Genomic DNA, 16,146 nt, shown 5'->3' on the forward strand with positions numbered 1-16,146 from the left:
TCCCCTGCCGATCAGCCATATCACTTTTTGGGCCAGTCCCTGGCCCATGTCATGCGACACTCCAGGCCCACCCTTGGCTGTCCACCGTCATCATTCCGCTACCACACCCTTGTCAGCAGCCACCCCCTCCACTGTACTGACCACCTGACCACCCCCCACAGTGCTCCCATCAACTAGCCCGCCCAGCTAGTCTGGCAGCCCGCAGCCAAAACCTCCAAGCCTCCTAATGCCCAACTGATTTCCCTTCCCCTCCCGTTCGCACTCCCCCATGAAACAAAAACAGAAAAAAGGCGCTCTCACACTTGACGCTCCCCAAACGACCCTCCACCAAACTCGACAAAACATCTCAACAACCATCAAGGGAAAAACAAACAGCTCCACACACCTCATCCGAAGTTCAATGTCCTCCTTTTCCTGCCAGTCCATTGTCCCTCAGAAATTCCATCGCCTCCTCTGTCATTCCAAAATAATATTCTCGATTCTGAAAGGTCACCCAGAGACGGGCCGGGTAACAGCCCAAACTTCACCCCCTTCTTAAAGAGAGCAGCCTTGACCCAGTTAAATCCGGCCCTCTTCTTCGCCAGTTCTGCACCCAGGTCTTGGTACGCCAGTAGCTCGTTCCCTTCCCATGTGCACTTCCTCGTCTGCCTCACCCATCGCAAAATCTTTTCCTTGCCCAGTCAATGGTGCAATCGCACCACCATCGCCCTCAACAGCTCACCCACCTGTGACCTTCTCATCAGCACCCTGTGAGCTTAGTTGACCTCCAGGGCCCGGTCGAAGGTCCCCTCCCCCATCAACTTTTCCAACATCTTAGCCACATACGTGCTGGCGTCCTTCGATACCTTCAGGCTACCCACATTCCGCAGGTTGTGTGTCCTGGAGCGATTTTCTAGATCCTCCACCTTCTCCTTCAGCCGCTGTTGGGTCTCCTGCATCACCCCCATCTCAGCCACCAATGAAGCGAGTTGCTCCCCACCGTTTCCTCCACTTTCGAATCGCCTGGTCCTTGAACTTAATCCTCTGCTCCAGAGCTTTTCAGCAGCTCTACCACCCTGGCTAGGTCCTCATGGGCTTCCCCTCTCTGCTGGCTGAACATCTCATTGAACAAGTCCACCAGTTGCTCCATCGACAAGTGGGCGGGCAGGACAGGCCTTTTACCCCCCTGTTGTCTTGACCTTTGGCGCACGAAGATTCTCCCGCTCCACCTGCTTTCTTTTTCTCGACCCACTTCTGGTCCGTGGATCCATCCACCAACCACACCAGTGGAGTCTCACTTTCTCCCATCACTCCTGCACCTTTTTTCAGTCAACCTACCACTGTACAATCAGGGAAAAATGCAAAAAATCCGCCTTGAGCGGGAGCTGCCAAACGTGCGATCACTCACTCCATGGCTGCCACCGGAAGTCTTCAGAACCGCATTTTGAGCAGTTCGATGCACCGCTCAATGACAGATCAGGTGGCCACATGAGCCTCGTTGTATCAAATCTCCACATTGGTCATTGGCCTCCGCACCGGCCATCCTGGGGTGATCCTTGAAGAGGATGTCGCTGTCAACACTCCCTGGGAAGCATGATGCTCGTCGTGCGGTGGTCGCACGTGAACTGGTCCGAGATTATTATTGTGGAGTGTTCCACCACTACTACCCCGGGTGGACCGGCTTCCCCACTACGAAGAAGTCTTTGCATGAATAGGCTGTGTGTTTGCATCTGCACGGGTCTCCCCTACATTTGCTCCATAAAGGTTGTTAATTCTTGTGCCATTCCATTCAGAAAATATATATTTTATTCCAAGTACACTCAAACAAATTAACAAAGTAAACATAGCACATATAGTTTGTTCAATTTTTTTCCCCTTTTAACCTCCAAACCTCCCACCACAGGGGCTGGTTTAGCTCACTCGGCTAAATCGCTGGCTTTTAAAGCAGACCAAGCAGGCCAGCAGCACGGTTCGATTCCCGTACCAGCCTCCCCGGACAGGCGCCGGAATGTGGCGACTTGGGGCTTTTCACAGTAACTTCATTGAAGCCTACTCGTGACAATAAGCGATTTTCATTTCATTTCATTTCACATGGCAATTTTTCCTCCTTATAACCGCCAAACCCCCCTCCCAACTCCATTGCAAACAATTTCTCAAACATGAACAGAAACTGCCGGCACCGCACCTGAAACCCTTCCTCCGACCCCCGAAGGACGAACTTTATTTTCTCCAGACGGAGAAATTCGTACAAATCCACCGACGAAGCCTTGACCCGTGGTGGCGCTGCCAACCTTCACTTAAATAACATCTGTCGGCAGGCAATCAGAGAGGCAAAGGTGACAACATCAACCCCCTTCTCCTCCTGCAGCCCAGTGCCTCCGATACCCCAAACATCACCATCATACCCCAAAGATCGCCATCATAGAATCCTACATCATCTTGACCCCTGCCACCCCACAAGCCCATGACCTCCAGGCACAGCCTAATGAAAGGTGCATTGCATTGCTGCTCATGGCAGCAGGTCCTCAAATACTTGAATTTATATTTCCTTAATTTTTGATAGCAAAGACGGGAACAAGACTTATGATGAGGATATTAAACACTTCGATCTGCACTGTTGTCCAAGAATTAGATTTTTGAAAGATACCTGTTCTGTACCCGTGCCAAGAAATTGTAAATCGTTCGCTAACTTTGCTACGGACTTAGAACATAAGAACATAAGAACTAGGAGCAGGAGTAGGCCATCTGGCCCCTCGAGCCTGCTCCGCCATTCAATTAGATCATGGCTGATCTTTTGTGGACTCAGCTCCACTTTCCGGCCCGAACACCATAACCCTTAATCCCTTTATTCTTCAAAAAACTATCTATCTTTACCTTAAAAACATGTAATGAAGGAGCCTCAACTGCTTCACTGGGCAAGGAATTCCATAGATTCACAACCCTTTGGGTGAAGAAATTCCTCCTAAACTCAGTCCTAAATCTACTTCCCCTTATTTTGAGGCTATGCCCCCTAGTTCTGCTGTCACCCGCCAGTGGAAACAACCTGCCCGCATCTATCCTATCTATTCCCTTCATAATTTTAAATGTTTCTATAAGATCCCCCCTCATCCTTCTAAATTCCAACGAGTACAGTCCCAGTCTACTCAACCTCTCCTCATAATCCAACCCCTTCAGCTCTGGGATTAACCTAGTGAATCTCCTCTGCACACCCTCCAGCACCAGTACGTCCTTTCTCAAGTAAGGAGACCAAAACTGAACACAATACTCCAGGTGTGGCCGCACTAACACCTTATACAATTGCAACATAACCTCCCTAGTCTTAAACTCCATCCCTCTAGCAATGAAGGACAAAATTCCATTTGCCTTCTTAATCACCTGTTGCACTTGTAAACCAACCTTCTGTGACTCATGCACTAGCACACCCAAGTCTCTCTGAACAGCGGCATGCTTTAATATTTTAGCGTTTAAATAATAATCCCGTTTGCTGTTATTCCTACCAAAATGGATAACCTCACTTGAAGTTCAAGGCCCAATCGTGCAATTTTGGATGGTTGCAGTCTTAAATGATCAGTGACCAAATTGTTTTTGGGACTTTGGATGATAGGCTTCGAGAACGATTGTTGAGAGAAGACAACCTCACATTGGACACCGCCATCAGAATCTCCCAGGCAAGTGAGTTAACTGTGCAGCGGATCGGCACCTTCAGATCAGAAAATGTTGGCGCCAATTCCGGAGATGATGCTGGTGCCATAAGTGCTGTGACGCAGTTTAGAGATAAACGTCGTCTCGGTGTAAGAGGCCATTTTGAGCACACCATTACATAGTGTCACAAGAAACGTGGTCTTGATGCAGGTGGCCATTTTGGACAACAAGCCACATCTGCCATTTTGTGCCAGAAATGTGACAACAGACACTTGCGCGGCAATGTCCTGCATTTAAAAAAATTGTCACAAGTGTGGCAGAAGGGGTCGCTTTCCCCAGCGATGCACTGTTGGTTGGACAGTTGTCCAGACAGAAATGAAAAGTGCGAACAAGGACAAAGGCGACAACAACGTGAGCATGCGTTTGGATAGCGACTTAAACAGTTCGACCTGCCAAAACAAAGAAATAGCTATTCCAGTTTGCAGTCACAGTGAGATGACTGTGGGAACTATTGAGGACAGGTGGGCGATCCCGATAATGATCAATGGAATGCCCATCAGCTGCAAACTTGATACAGAAGGGAGGGCCAACCTTATCCCGTCCTCGGCGGTGCAGCAGCTAAAGGTTAAACTTCACACCACTCCAGGAAGCATGCTTCTGAAGGACTACAATGGTCATTGGATCGTGACCTTGGGAGCATGTGAGCTTGCTGTCACCATCAAAGAGGTAACGCGCAGCATATTATTCTCGATGATGGAGTCGGAGCGTGAATTGCTCATTGGAGTGCAGGCATATGAGGAATATGAGGCATATGGGGGCTGGTTTAGCACAGGGCTAAAGAGCTGGCTTTTAAAGCAGACCAAGGCAGGCCAGCAGCACGGTTCAATTCCTGTACCAGCCTCCCCGAACAGGTGCTGGATTGTGGCAACTAGGGGCATTTCACAGTAACTTAATTTGAAGCCTACTTGTGACAATAAGCGATCTTCATTTCATTTTTCAACTTGGGATTGTCAAGCTAGTGTATACCGCAGTATGCATCACATCCCGCCAACGTATCTCTGAGGAGTCAATCTTAAAGACGTATCCGGAGGTGTTCCAAGGGTTTGCCCCCCTACTCTTCACATACCACATCCAACTGAAGGAGGACACAAAACCGGTTGTGCATGCTTCCAGACGGGTGCCTGCTCGCTGAAGGATAAGCTCAAAGCTGAGCTGCAGCGGATAAAGGCCCTGGGAGTCATTATGCACATAAAAGAATCCACTGACTGAGTTAACTCCATTGTAAGCGTGAAAAAGAGGAATGGCGACCTAAGGATATGTATGGATCCCAAGGATCTCAACATGAATATTAAGAGGGAGCACCACCCGATCCCAAAGAGGGAGGAAATTGCGTGCAAAATGGCTGGAGCAACATGCTTCAGCAAGTTGGATGCATCGCAGGGTTTCTGGCAGCTGAAGCTCGATGAGGCGAGCACAAGACTGCACCTTCTTTTTTTTTTTTTTTAAATAATTTTTATTGAAAGAGTTTTTCCATACAAACATTTACCCCTACTAATTTTTAAATTATTTACAACACAATCCCTCTAGGCAAATGTCCCTCCCTCGCCCCCCCTCTCGCGCGCACCAGTCCTCCCCCCCCCCCCCCCCAGACAACCTTAACAAACAAGGCAGCCTACAGTTTCAGACATGAGCAGCGAGCAGACTTGCCCGCGTTACAGTCGTGCATGTCCCCCCACGACCCTTGCTGCCCCCTCCTTCCCCTCCCTCCCCCCCCCTCCCCCCCCCCCCCCCCGGGTTGCTGCTGCCACGACCCCGAACGTCTATCTCTGATCTAAAAAGTCAAGGAAAGGTTGCCACCGCCTGGCGAATCCCTGTACCGACCCTCTCAGGGCAAATTTGATCCTTTCTAGCTGAATATAGCTAGCCATATCGTTAATCCAAGTTTCAACGCTTGGAGGCCTCGCGTCCTTCCATTGAATTAATATCCTTCGTCGAGCCACTAGGGACGCAAAGGCCAGTATTCCGGCCTCCCTAGCCTCCTGTACCCCCGGTTCTACCCCGACCCCAAAGATCGCAAGCCCCCATCCTGGTTTGACCCTGGACCCCACCACCTTCGACACCGTCCTTGCCACCCCCTTCCAGAACCCTTCCAGCACCGGACATGCCCAGAACATATGCACATGGTTCGCTGGGCTTCCCAGACATCTGACACACCTGTCCTCACCCCCAAAGAACCGGCTCATCCTTGTCCCCGTCATGTGAGCTCTATGCAGCACCTTAAATTGAATGAGGCTCAGTCTCGCACACGAGGAGGAAGAGTTGACCTTCTCCAGTGCATCCGCCCACATCCCGTCTTCTATCTGCTCTCCCAGCTCCCCTTCCCACTTGGCTTTCAGCTCCTCCCCTGATGCTGCTTCCGCCTCCTGCATTATCTTGTAGATGTCTGATATCTTCCCCCCTCCGACCCAGACCCCCGAGAGCACCCTATCACTCGCCCCCTTACTGGGGAGCAGGGGAAACCCCTCCACCTGCCGCCTAGCAAATGCCTTCACTTGTAAATATCTGAACATGTTTCCCGGGGGGAGCTCAAACTTCTCCTCCAGCCCTCCCAGGCTCGCAAACCTCCCCTCTATAAACAGGTCCTTCAGCTGCCGTATGCCCACCCTGTACCAGCTCTGAAATCCCCCGTCGATGTTCCCCGGGATGAATCTATGGTTCCCTCTTATTGGCGCCGCCAACAGACCTCCCATTTCCCCCCTATGTCGCCTCCACTGCCCCCATATCTTGAGGGTGGCCGCCACCACCGGGCTCGTGGTGTACCTCGTGGGGGGGAGCGGCCATGGTGCCGTTACTAGGGCCCCCAGGCTTGTGTTGCCACAGGACGCCCTCTCCATTCGTTTCCAAGCTGCCCCCTCCCCTTCCATCATCCACTTGCGCACCATTGACACATTTGCCGCCCAGTAGTACCCCGAGAGATTGGGCAGTGCCAGCCCTCCACTGTCCCTACTCCGCTCCAAAAAGACCCTCCTCACCCTTGGGGTGCCATGCGCCCACACGTAGCTCATGATGCTACTCGTCACCTTTTTGAAGAAGGCCCTAGGGAGGAAGATGGGCAAGCACTGAAATAAAAACAAGAACCTTGGGAGGACCGTCATTTTGATTGACTGCACCCTCCCCGCCAGCGACAACGGTACCATGTCCCACCTCTTAAATTCCTCCTCCATCTGTTCCACCAGCCTGGAAAAGTTCAACTTGTGGAGGGTCCCCCAGTTCCTTGCCACCTGCACCCCTAAGTACCTAAAGCTCTTTCCTGCTCGCTTGAAGGGGAGTCTCCCAATACCCTCTCCCTGGTCCCCCGGGTGTATCACAAAAACCTCGCTTTTGCCCAAATTTAGTTTGTACCCCGAAAAGTCCCCAAACTCTGCTAATAGTTCCATTATCTCCGGCATTCCCCCTTCTGGGTCTGCCACGTACAGCAGTAGATCGTCCGCATACAGCGATACTCGATGTTCCTCCCCTCCCCTAGTCAGTCCTCTCCACCCCCCTGAATCCCTCAGTGCCATCGCCAACGGTTCAATCGCCAGTGCGAAAAGTAGGGGGGATAGGGGACATCCCTGCCTGGTCCCTCGGTGGAGCCCGAAATACTCCGACCTCCTCCCGTTTGTCACTACACTCGCCATCGGGGCCGAGTAGAGCAACTTCACCCACTTAATAAACCCTTCCCCAAACCCAAACCGTTCCAACGTCTCCCACAGGTACTCCCACTCCACCCTATCGAATGCCTTCTCCGCGTCCAGCGCTACCACTATCTCAGCCTCCCCCTCCACTGCCGGCATCATAATTACATTCAGCAGTCTCCGCACGTTCGTGTTGAGCTGCCGCCCCTTCACGAACCCCGTCTGGTCCTCATGGATTACCCCTGGCACACAATCCTCTATTCTAGCTGCCAGGATCTTTGCCAGCAACTTGGCATCCACGTTCAGAAGCGAGATAGGCCTGTAGGACCCGCACTGCACGGGGTCTTTATCCCGCTTCAATATCAGGGAGATCAGAGCCTGCGACATTGTCGGGGGCAGAACCCCCCCCTCTCGCGCCTCATTAAAGGCTCGTACCAGCACCGGTCCCACCAAGTCCACATTTTTCTTATAGAATTCCACCGGGAACCCATCTGGCCCCGGCGCCTTCCCCGCTTGCATCTGACCTATTCCCTTGACTAGCTCCTCTAGCCCTATTGGCGCCCCCAGCCCTTCTACCAGCCCCTCCTGGACCCTTGGGAACCTCAATTTGTTTAGGAAGTCCTCCATTCCCCCTCTCCTCGTCGGCGGCTCAGACCGATACAACTCCTTGTAAAAATCCCTGAAGACCCCGTTCACTTCTTGCCCCTTCTGCACTACCTTCCCGCCCCTCTCCTTCACTCCCCCAATCTCCCTAGCCGCATCTCGTTTGCGAAGCTGGTGTGCCAGCATCCTGCTCGCCTTTTCCCCATACTCATAGACCGCGCCCTGTGCCCTTCTCCACTGCGTCTCTGCCTTCCTGGTGGTCAGCAGGTCGAACTTGACCTGCAGGCTGCGCCGTTCTCCCAGCAGCCCCTCCTCTGGTGCCTCCGCATATCTCCTATCCACTTCCAATAGCTCCCCCACCAGCCTCTCCCTCTCCTGCCTCTCCTTTCTTTCTCTGTGCGCCCTTATGGAGATCAGCTCTCCCCTGATCACTGCCTTCAGGGCCTCCCAGACCATCCCCACCTGCACCTCACCCGTGTCATTCAAGTCCAGATAGCTCTCAATGCTCTTCCGGACCCTTTTACACACCTCGTCATCCGCTAACAGCCCCACATCCAGCCGCCACAGCGGGCGCTGGTCCCGCGCCTCCCCCATTTCCACATCCACCCAATGCGGTGCATGATCAGAGATCGCAATGGCCGAGTACTCAGCTTCCCGTACCCTCGGGATCAGCCCCCTGCTCAACACGAAGAAATCGATTCTGGAGTACACTCTATGGACGTGGGAGAAAAAGGAATACTCCCTCGCCCTCGGCCTACCAAACCTCCATGGGTCTACTCCTCCCATCTGCTCCATGTACCCCCTCAGCACTTCTGCCGCTGCCGGCCTCCTATTGGTCCTTGAGCTCGATCTGTCTAGCCCGGGGTCCAGCACTGTGTTAAAGTCCCCCCCCATGATCAAGCCCCCTGCCTCCAGTCCCGGAATGAGGCCCAATAGGCGCCTCATAAAACCCGCGTCATCCCAGTTCGGGGCATATACGTTGACCATCACCACTTTCTCCCCCTGCAGCTTACCCTTCACCATCACATACCTACCCTCCTTATCCGCCACCACCTCCTCCGCCACGAACGACACCCTCTTTCCCACCAGAATCGCCACCACCCGGTTCTTTGCGTCCAATCCAGAGTGGAACACCTGTCCCACCCACCCCCTTCTCAGGCGAACCTGGTCCACTACCTTCAAATGGGTCTCCTGTAACATTGCTACATCAGCCTTCAGTCCCTTCAGGTGTGAGAATACCCTTGATCTCTTGACCGGCCCATTCAACCCCCTCACGTTCCAAGTGATCAGCCGGGTCGCGGGGCGACCCGCCCCCTTCCCCTGCCGATTAGCCATGTCCTGTTCCCTGCTCGCCCCGGGTCGACCCTCCCCTTCTGACCCGCTCCCCATGACGATGTCCCCCTCCCCCCACCTCTCCAGTCCTCCACTTCCCGTTTCTGGTCTTTTCAGCAGCAACCCGGTGTCCCTCCCTAACCCCCCTCCCCCCCCCCCAGGCTAGGACCCCTCCTAGCCGCGATGTACCCTCCATCGTACTCCCGTAAGTCAGCTGGTTCACGCTGACCCGGCTGCTCCTGCCACACTCCGACTCCCCCCGGCTCGGGGGCGGGCCTCCCCCCCCTTGCCACTCCTCCCTGGCCCCGCTCCAGCGCGGGAAAGGTCGCCATTGCTAGCCACGCCCCGCACTCCTCCCCTCCCCCCTCCTCTGCCCCGCGCGCGGGAAAACAGAGGAAAGCCCGCGCTTTCGCCCTGCCACACCCCACCCCACCATCTTCAGTTCCACCCCCGTCCCCGTCCATGCCTGTAAAAGAACCCCCCCTAGGAGCCCATATCCCCGATCTGCTCTCCCCCCCGTCCCACCTCCCCAACTTAACATTATAAATAACAGATAAATAACAAATAACAATGTACTTAACAGTCGCCCTCTACCAAACAGCATAAATAACCATAAATAACCATGAATAACCACAATAACAATAACTAAGGGAAGTTGGCAAAGGGGGAAAAAACATCAGAAGAAAAACCACAGCAAGAGTTCAAAATCCAAACAAAGAATTCAGCTGAAAGTACCCGAGCGGCTACGGCCGCCAAGTATCCCCTGGGTCTAATTCGAGTCCAGTTTCTCTTCCTGTACAAAGGCCCACGCCTCCTCTGGGGACTCAAAATAGTGGTGTTGGTTCCTGTAGGTGACCCACAAGCGCGCTGGCTGCAGCATTCCGAACCTGATCCGTTTTGCATGTAGCACCGCCTTCGTCCGGTTGTACCGGGCCCGCCGCTTTGCCACCTCCGCACTCCAGTCCTGGTAGACCCTCACCGTCGAATTCTCCCACTTGCTGCTCCTTTCCCTCTTGGCCCACTCCAGCACTCTCTCACGATCGCTGAGTCGCTGGAACCGCACCAGCACCGCCCTCGGGGGCTCATTTGCTCTTGGCCTCCTAGCCATGACCCTGTAGGCCTCTTCCAGCTCCAGGGGCGAAGGGACGGTCCCTGCCCCCATCAGGGAGCTCAGCATTTCTGCTACATATCCCGGGAGGTCTGACCCCTCCAGGCCTTCTGCCAGGCCCAAGATCCTCAGGTTCTTCCGCCTCATTCGGGTATCCAGCTCCTCAAAACGGCTCTGCCATTTCAGGTGGAGTGCCTCGTGCACCTCTACCTTTCCCACGAGGACCGTGGCCTCCTCCTCCCTCACAGTCATCTCCTGTTGCAGCTCCCGAATCGACGCCTCTTGGGTCGCCTGGGCTCCCATCAGCCTGGTGGTCGTCGCATTCATTGACTCCAAGAGCTCCATTTTCAGCTCCGTAAAGAAGCGCAGGAGAGCGGCCTGCTGCTCCTCCGCCCATTTCCTCCATTCCTCGGGTGCGCCACCGGCCGCCATTTTGGTCTTCTTCCCCCGCTTTTTTTTGGGAGCTGCTGTTGCTTTCTTTACCACCCCACTCCGGGTACCGACCATAAAGTTGGTCTGGTTCTCTTCAGGGAGCCTTCCCCCACCGGGATTTGTCCTTACAGCGCCGTTGGGGCCCTCCAATCGGCCCGAAAACACCTTTGTAGCAGGAGCAGCCAAACGTGCGACTTAGCTGGTCATAGCCGCAACCGGAAGTCCAAGACTGCACCTTCAACACACCCTTCAGCCATTGCTGCTCCCAGCGGATGCCATTCGGCATCTCAGCGTCTGAAATCTTTCATCGAGCCATGGAGCACATAGTGGAAGGATTGCCGGGGTCCGTGTCTATGTCGACGACATTATAATCTGGGGGTCCACGCGTGAGGAGCAGCATACAAGACTCTTTCCAGTTCTCCAAAGAGTCAGCAAGAATGGTCTCAAGCTCAATCAGGCAAAATGCCAAGTCGGTGTTGACACCATTATCTTTCTGGGAAACAGGCTTTCATCAAAAGGTGTGCAAACTAATGATGCAAAAATCAAAGCCATCATTAATATGTCACGGCTCTCGGACAAAAAGAGCATATTGCGCATTCTGGGCAGGATTAACTTTGTGGGAAAGTTTATTCCCAACCTTGCCTCTAAGACGTCACAGCTCAGGGAATCCATAAAAAAGGATGTTGTTTTTCAGTGGTCACCAAAACACAAGCAGGAAAGCACTATGCATCTCACTAACAATGGCACCCGTCCTGGCCTTTCTCTACCCTGCTAAGAAGACCAAGATCTTCAGAGGCATCACAGTACTTCTGCAGCAGGGTGGAAATGGTGATTGGCTGCCAGTGGCATACGGTTCAAGGCTATGACGGAAACAGAGCGCAGATATGCGCAGATCGAGAAGGAATGCCTGGGGCTAGTCACAGGCCTCGACAAATTTCACAACTACGTATATGGGCTGCCCACGTTTTTGGTAGAAATGGGCCACAGGCTGCTGGTTGCAATAGTGAAAAATAACTTGTGTCAGATGTCCTCAAGGATACAATGACTCACGATGAAGCTCCAGCGGCAAGGAACCTATGCAGAAGGAATACGTCGTTGTAAGTCCGTGGCAGAAAGTTGTTATGGACTTGTTCCATTTTAACAAGAGTGACTACCATGTCGAATCAACTACTTCTCCAACTATCCAAAGGTGCGCAGTTGACTAATGTGACTGCTTGTTCTGAAATTCAGCCTGTCAAAGCGATCTTTGCCCAGCATGGCACACCATCCGTTGTCATGTTCGACAATGGTCCATGCTTCGGGAATCACGAGTGGGCTGAGTTCGATCGCCGATATGAGGGTGGGAGGAAAGAGAAGATGGAGGAATGGGGGAAGGGAAGGTGGAGGGGGGAGGAGAAGGTGGAAGGAGGGGGAAAGGGAAGGTGGAGGGAGTAGGGGCAAAGAAGGTGAAGGGGGGGAAGAGAAGGTAATGGGAGGGGGGAAGTGAAGGTGGGGGAAAGAGAAGGTGGAGGCAGGGGAAGAGAAGGTGAAGGAGGAGGAAAGAAAAGGTGAAGGGAGGGGGGAAGATAAGGTGGAGGGGGGAAGAGAAGTTTGGGGAGGGGGGAAGAGAAGGTGGGAGGGAGGAGGAGAAGGTAGGGAGGAGGAAGAGAAGGTGGTGGGGAGGAAGAGAAGGTGGTGGGGAGGAGGAAGAGAAGCTGGGAGGCAGGAAGGCTAAGAGGGAGGGGAGAAACGAGAATGGAGAGAAACAGAAACTAGACCCACAGCCAAGTGTCTGACTTAACTGTCCTCTGAATTGGTCTCACAAGGTCACTCACTTCATGGGAAATGAGGAATGTGCAAAAAACACTGGTCTTGTAACATTCATATCACATGAATAAATTAATAAACAATGGAGTTGAACCAAAATGCAGTTAATACTCTGGTCAGGAAAGTGCAATGTAGAGATAGACATAGAATTTAGAGTGCAGAAGGGGCCATTCGGCCCATCGAGTTTGCGCCGACCCTTGGAAAGAGCACCCCACATCTCCACCCTATCCCTGTTACCCAGTCTAAATGTTTTTGACACTAAGGGCAATTTATCATGGCCAATCCACCTAACCGGCACATCTTTTGGACTGTGGGAGGAAACCGGAGCACCCGAAGGAAACCCACACACACACACGAGGAGAACGTGCAAACTCCGCACAGACAGTGACCCAAGCCAGGAATCGAACCTGGGATCCTGGAGCTGTGAAGCAACTGTGCTAACCACTTTGTTGCAGTGCTGCCATATATCTAAAAAAAAAGAAATATTTCGAATATCATTCATTTTATCAGCACAGAGAGCAGAATAAGAGAAGTTAAACTCATGTAAAATTGGCATAGAATGATAAATGCATAGACTTATATTTCAGACTCACCATTCACTTGACTCAATGAGCAAGGATCCATGTCTTCATCATGGGCAAGTCCACAATTTGCCGTAACTCTCCAAGAATTCACAAAATTACTAGGATTGTTTTCTGTTATTTTCATACTACTTTTAAAATCATCTGTAGTGTCTCCATTGAAATTACCGCAGAGACCTGCACGATAAAAATGAAGCAGATAAATAGTACATGCAAGCAGGACAAACAAAAACATTTTTGCAAACAAATAGTATGCAAAATACTTACATTGCTTCAAAGACTATTCCTAGTTTCCTGTGAATTCTGAAAATACAGTGCCCGTATAACATTTTGGATAAGAAATGGAACTTGATTTAAATTTCAAAATTTATTTTTACATCTGGATTGTCAAAAGTAATTTCACTGACTTCCAGTGGCAACCATGGAATGGGTCATCACTTATTTTGTAGCTCCTGCTCGTGATGGACCTTTAAGACCCTTTTCCATGGTTTAGGGGGGATTTGATCGTCAAAATAGGACATTGGCGAGGTAGAGGAGAAGGATTCCCCACCAGTGCATGGATTCATGGACCAGAAGTGGTCTGAAAAGGAGAGAGCTTTGGTCAAAGAAGGGAGTGGAGTCTGCAGCACAGAAAAATATGGCAGAGGCTCAGGGACTGGGATTGCTGGCTCAGTGGTCAACAGAGCAGTTGGTGAACTTCCTCCTCCAGGAGAGCTTTGCCAAGCAAAGACAAGAGTACATGGACCCTATTAAGAAGGGGATTGACCGGGTAGAGCAAAGATTAAGATTGGAAGCCCAGGGCCAGGCGATTCAGGAGGTGGAAGAGGCGGTTGCTGAGCATGATGACCAGCTAGACGTGATGGCGGCGGAGATGGGGATAATGAAGGACCCCCAGAAAAGGCTGCAAGAGAAGGTGGAGAATCTGGAGAACAGGTCGCGCAGGCGTTGGCCTCCCGGAGGGCAGCGAGGGATCAGACGCAGGGGCATATGTGGCGTGTATGTTCCAGAAACTGCTGGGGGAAGGTGCATTTACCCAGCCCTTGGAGGTGGACAGGGCGCACAGAGCACTTATGAGGAAGCCGCTGAAGAATGAGCCGTCGAGGGCGATGGTGGACAGAAGGTACTCTGAAGCCCTGGAGGCAGGGCTATTGAAGGCAGAAGCTGCAGATGGAATTTGATCTGATATCTACAAGGAAGGCGGTGGGGCAGTTGAGGAAGGTGAGAGGGGCAATATATGATGTAATGACTGAGGCCAGGGCTTTGAGATTGGCCAATTAGAATACAAGTTCCCTGATTACTGGCCCAATCAGGGAACCCTTTTCTGTATATATAACAGGGAGTGTCAGATCCTCGGCACTCCCGGTGTAGACAGCAGACTGAATGGTCACGGTTGTTCAGCTGTTGGGTTTGTAAATTAAAGGAATTCTGGTGACGGGACTTCTGTCTCCGTGGACTTATTACAGTGGCGACAAGGAAACGGGAATGACCCGAAGGAACCTGCTCATCAGCAGCTGCCGCATATTGAGGGTAAGCCACCAACAGGCAAAATGCCTTTATTTGGAAAGTTGGACTCTTTTGATCCTGCAGTGGAAGACTGGGCCAATATGTAGAGCGGATGAAGTACTTCTTCAGAGCAAACTATATCATTCCGGATGAAAAGCAACGAGTCATTCTGCTGACCGCGTGTGGGTCAGCAGCCTTTGCCATTATGCGCAGTCTCACATTTCCGGAGGCACCAGACCCAAAAACGTTCCAGGAATTGACAAACTTAGTAAAAGAGTACTATGACCTTAAACCACCTCTGATCCTGCGAAGGTACCGGTTTTACTCAGCATTCCAAGAAACTAGGGAGTCAGTTACAAACTTTTTAACAAGATTAAGGTGATTAATAGAGGCTTGCGAAATTGACCTGACGCTAAATGAGATGCTCCGAGACCATTGGTATGTGGAATAAATAATTTAGCAACACAAAAACATCTGTTAGCAGAGGCCGTGCTGGATTGTAAACAAGCATTGCAGCTGGCTTTGTCTTTAGAAAAAGCGGCAAACGGAGCGCATGAGTTACAGGATACTCCGATGGAGGTAGACGCCCATACAAGTGAAACTTAGTTCAGGGACTACCACTGTGTGATAGGCAACTGCATAGCCACCCTCAGGATAGATTCCAGCATCATTTCTATCAGTCGCTGGCCTGTTATTTGTGTCTTCCACTGTGAAGACCGACCCAAAAAACCTGTTCAGTTCCTCAGCCATTTCCTCATTTCCCATTATTAAAACTCCCTTCTCATCCTCTAAAGGACCAATATTTACCTTAGCCACTCTTTTTTGTCTTATATATTTGTAAAAACTTTTACTGTCTGTTTTTATATTCTGAGCAAGTTTACTCTCATACTCTATCTTACTCTTCTTTATAGCTTTTTTAGTAGCTTTCTGTTGCCCCCTAAAGATTTCCCAGTCCTCTAATCTCCCAGCAATCTTTGCCACTTTATATGCTTTTTCCTTCAATTTGATACTCTCCCTTATTTCCTTAGATATCCACGGTCGATTTTCCCTCTTTCTTCCGTCCTTCCTTTTTGTTCGTATAAACCTTTGCTGAACACTGTGAAAAATCGCTTGGAAGGTTCTCCACTGTTCCTCAACTGTTCCACCATAAAGTCTTAGCTCCCAGTCTACCTTAGCTAGTTCTTCTCTCATCCCCTTGTAATCTCCTTTGTTTAAACACAAAACACTAGTATTTGATTTTACTTTCTCACCCTCCATCTGTATTTTAAATTCCACCATATTGTGATCGCTCCTTCCGAGAGGATCCCTAACTATGAGATCATGAATCAATCCTGTCTCATTACACAGGACAAGATCTAGGACCGCTTGTTCCCTCGTAGGTTCCATTACATACTGTTCTAGGAAACTATCGCGGATACATTCTATAAACTCCTCCTCAAGGTTGCCTTGACCGACCTGGTTAAACCAATGCTGTACCATTTCT

The 16,146-nt window shown here is 51.3% G+C and overlaps 1 protein-coding gene across 1 annotated transcript in view; it reads right to left on the bottom strand.

The window, feature by feature from the left end:
* LOC119970922 (mucin-6-like) overlaps nt 1–16,146 on the bottom strand; it is a 415,844-nt gene that overhangs the window by 238,865 nt on the left and 160,833 nt on the right. Inside the window, exon 13 of the mRNA XM_038806032.1 lies at nt 13,173–13,337. Coding sequence (XP_038661960.1) covers nt 13,173–13,337 — 165 coding nt within the window. The remainder of the gene's footprint in view (nt 1–13,172; nt 13,338–16,146) is intronic.

Source organism: Scyliorhinus canicula, chromosome 9 (assembly GCF_902713615.1).
Source record: "Scyliorhinus canicula chromosome 9, sScyCan1.1, whole genome shotgun sequence".
NCBI classification, from domain to species: domain Eukaryota; kingdom Metazoa; phylum Chordata; class Chondrichthyes; order Carcharhiniformes; family Scyliorhinidae; genus Scyliorhinus; species Scyliorhinus canicula.